The 6,916-nt window shown below is 42.9% G+C and overlaps 1 protein-coding gene across 1 annotated transcript in view; it reads left to right on the top strand.

Annotated features, from left to right (window-relative positions):
* The first annotated feature begins 2,784 nt into the window (after positions 1-2,784).
* Positions 2,785-6,916, top strand: part of GUCY2C (guanylate cyclase 2C) — an 82,336-nt gene continuing 78,204 nt past the window's right edge. Inside the window, exon 1 of the mRNA XM_023517909.1 lies at positions 2,785-3,045. Coding sequence (XP_023373677.1) covers positions 2,785-3,045 — 261 coding nt within the window. The remainder of the gene's footprint in view (positions 3,046-6,916) is intronic.

Below are 6,916 nucleotides of genomic sequence, written 5' to 3'. Positions count from 1 at the left end.
CCTTAGCCACTTGAGCCACAGGCGCTGAGCCTCGTTTTTCTTTTTAATGTACCTAGCTGGAAAATCTTCACACCTGAATAGGCCCAGCCATTCACTTTCCTGATCTTCCGCAGCTGAACCTTCTGGAACAGATCACAAAACTGTGCTGAATGGGGCCACAGTGAATTTGCAGTCACTGACCCTGCTGGCCACCACTGCAGAACCACCTATGATGTGTCCCTTGTCACTCTCTCATTCCTCCTCTCTCCTCAGACATCTGACTAGCCCAACTCTCCTTTCACTCTCCCCAGATGACTTCCCTCCTTCTTCAGAAAGTGAATTTAAACCATCATACACAAACTACCTCATCTAACTTTCTTGAGCTAGAAACACACATGGATATATTCTGCAGCACTTTTTAAATGAAGAAGCATTGTCCCTCACCCCCCTCTTCACCCCCACCATTTGAAATTCCATTGCTTCCCATTTTCTCAGACCATTTTCACTTATCTCTTGTCTCCTGGGTCTTCCACCTCTTTTTCTCTACCAGCTCCCTCTTATCAACACTTAAGCAACTCAAATAGCTTTTATTCTTAAAAATACCTCCCCTTCATCAAGTAATTATCACTCTATTTCTCTTCTCTCCTATTGCTAAGAGACACACAACTTCTGGTTGTTTGTTTTTGCAGTAAATGAGTATATTTTTAGAACCGGCCTATTTGTCAGATTCACAAAAATGATAAGAACGATGAGTACTATGCTGGTCAATTTTACTAATTTCACTCATCGATGTTCGATTTATTCAGTTATCCACAATGCATTTCTTCTTTTACCTGCACTGAACAGTAGAACCACTGAGGCTAAGTCAAGGGAGCCAGTGTTATTTATAAAAAGCAATCCCTCTCCTGTCACAGAAGGCAGAGTCCCCATAATTACTGGCAGTGTCTGTTCCCAGTAAGTAAGTTCATTCTCCTTGTTGGCCCTGTAATGAGGGATGCAAATCCCTGTGCCAAGGGTTCATTAGCTGAAAAACAGAAGGTCCCTGAAAGACACTCAAATGACCTGAGGAGTGGCTGCTGTCCAGATTTTATAGATAATTGTTTTGGGGTAGGTCACCTCCATTTGGATTGATTGAACTTATCAGCAGTTCACATATTTTGTTTAATGAGGTTTAAGTTACAAATAGAGCTGCTTCTGGGGAAGAATTGCAGTGCCAGTTAATATATTTATTTATCACAATTTCACGTCTAAAACATAACTTTTGCTATAAGGGGTCCTCAAGTCAATGTTGCAAACATTATTTGATCAGTCGCTCTACCCCTCTTTGTCTCCCAGCCCCCACTTAAATCCAGGATCTCATCTCAAAACTCCACAGGGACTATTCTTATACCTACACAGACACCTTAAACTCAACATGTCCAAAGACAGAAGTCATGATCTTCTCCCTCAAACCTGCTCCCCGGCCAGAACTCCAGAGTTCAGTAAACAGCTTTACTATCTAAGAGTAAAGCTGTTTACTCTAAGAGTTTTACCACTTGAGTGTATCAGGGTTCTCCCTTGATTTCTTCCTCTTCCTAATGGCCCAAATCCAATCAAATATCAAATCCTATCCATTTACCCATCTCCACTGCTACGGTCCTCTCCAGGTCTTAATTCTTACTTGTGCCACAGAAATAGCTTCTTGAGTTCCCTGCTTCCACACCTGCCTCTCCCCAGGACCTTCCTTTCATAGCAGCCTAAATAGTCTTTTTCAAACTTTATGTGATCATGTCCCTTTCTTGACTCTTAGGACAAAGTCCCAGATCCTATGGGCTTGCAGGCAGGATCATGGCCTGCACTGGCCCACTCTTTTCTGCCCCCTTCCATGGCCACATGACTCCTAACTCTGTCCATGGCAATCATGCCATGTCTCTTCACTTCCTAAAATGTGCAGTATCCTTTCTCAGCCATGGGTCTTTGTACGAGCTGCCCGCCCCCCGCCTGTCCCCCTCCTAGATATGGTCTCCTTTCATTCATCAGCTAATGCTTGTTTGTCCTTCTGAGCTCGACTTAGGGGATACTGCCTTGGGAAAGCTTCCTTGACTTGCTAGAATAGGTTATGTTAATCTGCCGTATGCTCATGGCGCTCTGTGCTTTTTTTGTGTTGAACTTATTATTCTTGGTTAGTCCATTTGTCTTATTACTAACACCATCCTCTCCCATTAGAATACATGTTCCTTGAGAACATTAATGTATCTATATCATCCCTGGCCGTATCTCCAGAGACTTTCCAATGCCCAACCCATAGGCTCGTCTCAGTACATAGCCTCTGACTAGGGGATGGAAACACAGCTCTTCCTACTTAAGGATTCCGTTTGGAATTCGGCTAAAACCCAAGCACCAATAGCCCATCGTATCTGTGCTTTCCCGAAGCCCTTCGACCTTTATTTTCCATTTCACAAAGCTTGTTATGTGCATAACATTCTGTCTTCTTCCTCTTTTCCCTCGTCCCTGTGATATGTCACAAATTGATGTCTTTTTATTGGGTGAAGCCCAGGTAATCTCCCTGTTTACAGCTCTGATCTGTCTGTGTGCAAACACACAGAGTGAACTTTGGTTTATCTCCTACCATAATGTAGCTACTAATTACTGGCAGCAGGCTGTATTCCGCGGCCCACGTGACCATGTGGCCATGACCGGAAAGGAGCGTGGAGAAGAGCGGACCGGGAGACCCAACTGGTCTGTCCGTCTGGATTTCCTGCCTGCCTAGAATCCCAGAGCAAAGCAAGTGGACACAAGGAGTATGGTTCTGACATGCCCAAGGCCATGAAGACACTACTGTTGGGTTTAGCTTTGTGGTTACTGCTCTTTCAGCCCGGGCTAACGTTCTTGTTCCACCAGTCCTGCTACCATGACAACTATGAGATCAGCGTCCTGATGATGAACAACTCAGCCTTCCCAGAGCCCCACGACAACTTGAAAGATGCGGTGTCAGAGGGGCTCGAAATAGTGAGAAAACGGCTACAAGATGCTGGTAAGATGGTACTAGAATCTTCCTCTGCTCTGTTACCACCACTGGGGACAAAGGTTTGCTAAGCAAAGACCTGTGTTCTTTGCCTGATCACGCAACTTTCTCTAAGGGCTGTCCCTGTTTCTGTGTCAGGGCAGTAGATTCTCAGAGGGAATTTAAAGCCCGCTGGGGTGCACTCACTCACAATCCACCCTGCTCTGGGAACGGCCCTCACCTAGCAAACGTAACGCGTTCACAGCTCTGAATGTCCCAGTTACAAATGGGTTTATTGCCCAGTAGGTGCTCAGAAGCAAGATTTGGTCTGTGCCTAAGATTCCACAGGGTTGCCAAACAAGAATCTGAATGACGAAAACAAAATTCATATAAACATTGAATCTTTCTCTAGGCTTTCCATCCAGAGAACGACATTTTTTCTCTGAACCTGTTTGCTCTTTACCTCTCTGATGACGGTTCTCAGATACAGTTAATGTAATATATTTGCTATCAGCTTCATTGTTTCAGTTCTTAACTGTTTCTTCTAGAATAATTTTATAATATTACATAAGATAAGTAAAATAAAGGGGAAAAAATCCTTCAGGATAATTTCCAGCTAGCTGGCTGTTTCCAATCTATTTTCATGTACTTTTTAGTTTCTTGTTTTTAAGAATATGGCTGGTGAACACTGCGGCATAGAAACAATTCTGTATCCTTTGGGTTGACTTCACATTAATCCACCAGTGACTTTTGTATGGCTGCATAGTGTTTATACTCATCATGTGAATGGACGCGCAAAATGCCTTGGAATACACATCCCCCATATTTCCTGCCAATTCCCTATGGGAGGACATTTTATTTGTTTTCAATTTCTTGTGATTATTTTTCCAATACCACAGTAAACATTTTCTTGTACGTAGTTTATCTCCCTTCCCTGAGGTTAGATTACCCCAAGTAGAATTACTGCGTCCATGATTACTTAATACATCTTAATGGTTATTTGTGGTTTAAGGGATGATCTATCTTAATTTTCTCTATTTGAAATCTTATAGCTGTTCAGATAGGTGTAATAACTTCCTTCTGTGCACACACAACTAGACTAGACTCAGATGTAAATGCACAGATCTGATCTCAAGCTCTAATGGAACAAGGAGGAGTTCTAAATGAACATGGACTGAGGGCAGGGTGGTATAGTAGGAAGAACCTTGGATTTGAAGTCTGAGGACCTGCACTGGACTCCCTACACCGAAGTTTTCTCTCTGTGTGACCCTGGAGAAGTAAGGTCCAGTTTAGCCTCTCTGAGCCTCGGTTTCCTTTTTTATTGACTATCTCTCATAAGCTAGGTAGGTTCTAGTACTTTAATTGCACCATCACTTTAATCCCCACAGCTCTGCGAGGTGAGCGTGGTTGACACTTTTTCACAGGAAAGGTTTAACAACTTTTCAAAGATGGTGTGAAGTAAAATTCAAACCTGATTCCAAAGAATGCACGGTTAGTTCTCCAACCTACATTCAGGATAAATATTAAATAGTAGTTAGCTCCTGCAGACTCAACCATAAAATTCCTGTGATGTTCCTCCAACAGGGACTGAAACAGGCTAAGGACCCAGTAATGGTGGTTGTTTTTATTGCCGCTGTCGCTGTGGTTGCAGGTGTTACTGTTGGTGTTATTGCTATGCTGTTGCTACTGGTAGGAGAACACGCTGCCAAGCCCATAAAAGAAATTGTGAATTGGGTAAAGGCCGGGTCTCTGCACTCATACAACATGGCTTTGAATCCCTGCTCTGTCATTTACTAGCTGAGTGACATTGGGTGAGTTATCTATCTTCTCGAAGTTTCACTCATGTCACTTGTAACATAGAGCTACTGATGGTAAAGTTTTGAGTGGATTATACATCGTATAAGGGGAAAGTTCTATGGAGATGGAAGAATAAAGGACGATGCCCATATTTGTGCATGTGATATGCAAATAGTTGATGTATTCTATTATTTGGGAAAAATTCTAAGACAATACAGCGTGTCCATAAAATTTGTGTGCAATTTAAAATAGTCCATGAACTTTATGGACATCCTGCATAGCCCGGGGCTAAATTGAAGACAATTAAGAGTTCAGAGGTTATGGTGATGTTCAAAAGGATGTGATCAATATTTTGGGTCTTCAAGAGCAGAATTTGGTGGGAAGCAACATGGAAAAAGAAATTCCTTCAACGTCAGGCTATCACCTTCTTAAGGATGTGTGTTACGAGGCTGATCCACATGGTCCATACCCGACTCCCATGTCCTAAAGAGGGGCTTCTCTCCTGGACTTGAGTTTCATGCCGGTCAAGCCTATCTTTAAAGCCCCAGATAGGAGAGAAAGAGTCCCGAGATCACCCCGTATTGTTCAGTTCTCTCCCATCTTCCCAGGACTGAGATCTCTCAGTGGAACAGAGAGTGTCGGCAGGAGAGTGATGAGCAGCAGCAGTTGGGAGACAGAGTCAAACACTGATTTGAAGTTATGCTGTTGTCTGAAAAACACTGAGGATTTTCTTGAGAAATCACTTGAGATTTGGGGAGATAAAAGGAAGATATTCCCCCACCACCAAATGAAAAACCAAAACAAAACAGTCCATACATATAACTGTAAGATATAGAGAGGTAACATATTACAGTATATTCCATAGAAGTGGTTCTCTAATGTTTTGGCCTTGGGACCTCCTTAAATGCTTTAACAGTATTATTATTTATTTATTTTTTTTGAGTCTCACTATGTCTCACTATGTCACCTTCACGGTAGAGTGCTTGGCATCACAGCTCACAGCAACCTCCAACTCTTGGGCTTAAGGGATTCTCTTACCTCAGCCTCCCAAGTAGCTGGGACTACAGGTGCCTGCCACAACACCTGGCTATTTTTTGTTGCACTTGTTCTTATTTCAGCAGGCCCAGGCCAACTTTGAACCCACCAGCCTTGGTGTATGTGGCTGGCCCTGTCCCCACTGTGCTACGGGCACCGAGCACTCACCAAGCCAACTCTTTAAAATCATTGAAGCTCTGAGGAGTTTCATTTATGTTGCTACATGTATCAATATGTATCATAGGGAGGTGCCTGTGGCTCAGTGAGTAGGGCACTGGCCCCATATACCAAGGGTGGCAGGGTGGTGGGTTCAAATCCAGCCCTGGCCAAACTGTAACAAAAAATAGCTGGGCGTTGTGGTCCCAGCTACTTGGGAGGCTGAGGCAGAAGAATCACCTAAGCCCAGGAGTTGGAGGTTGCTGGAGCGACTCCACTGCACTTTACCGAGGGCGAAAAAGTGAGACTCTGTCTCTACAAACCACCCCCAACGCACACACACAAAAAACCTCAATATGTATCATATTGGCAATTAAAATTGAGAAGCATCTTATTTTTTCCACCCATTTTTACGTTTTAAAATTTATTTTTATTTGTATATATTCATGGGTTACAAGTGCAATTATTCAAGTGCAATTTTGCCACATTGATATACAAGGTGGTCATAAAGTTCATGTGCAATTTTAAATTATGGCCACCCTGTATTATTGCGTTGTAGTGATGTCAGAGCCTTCAGTGTGTCCATCCCTAGAGCTGTGCCCATTGCACCCATCAAGCAACCTCCCATCATCCAATTCCTTCTATCCTTCCTCAAATCTCCATTGTCCATCATCCCACATTCGGCTTCTACGTCTGCTCATTATTTAGCTCCACCTATAAGTGAGAACACGTGGCATTTGTCTTTCTGTGACTGAGTTGTTTCCACTTAAGATAATGGTTCCATCCATGTTGCTGAGGAAGACAGGATTGCATTTTTTTATGGCTGAATAGAACTCCATAGTGTATAGACACCATATTTCCTTTATGTAATCCTCTGTTGATGGACACTTAGGTAGATTGTATCTTTGCTTTTGTGAATAGTGCTGCAATAAACATATGAGTGCAGGTATCTTTTTTTTTTTTTAA

The sequence above is a fragment of the Otolemur garnettii genome, unplaced genomic scaffold (assembly GCF_000181295.1).
Source record: "Otolemur garnettii isolate 467f Iridium unplaced genomic scaffold, OtoGar3 scaffold00124, whole genome shotgun sequence".
Lineage (NCBI taxonomy): Eukaryota > Metazoa > Chordata > Mammalia > Primates > Galagidae > Otolemur > Otolemur garnettii.
This window is presented reverse-complemented; position numbering and strand designations above follow the sequence as displayed.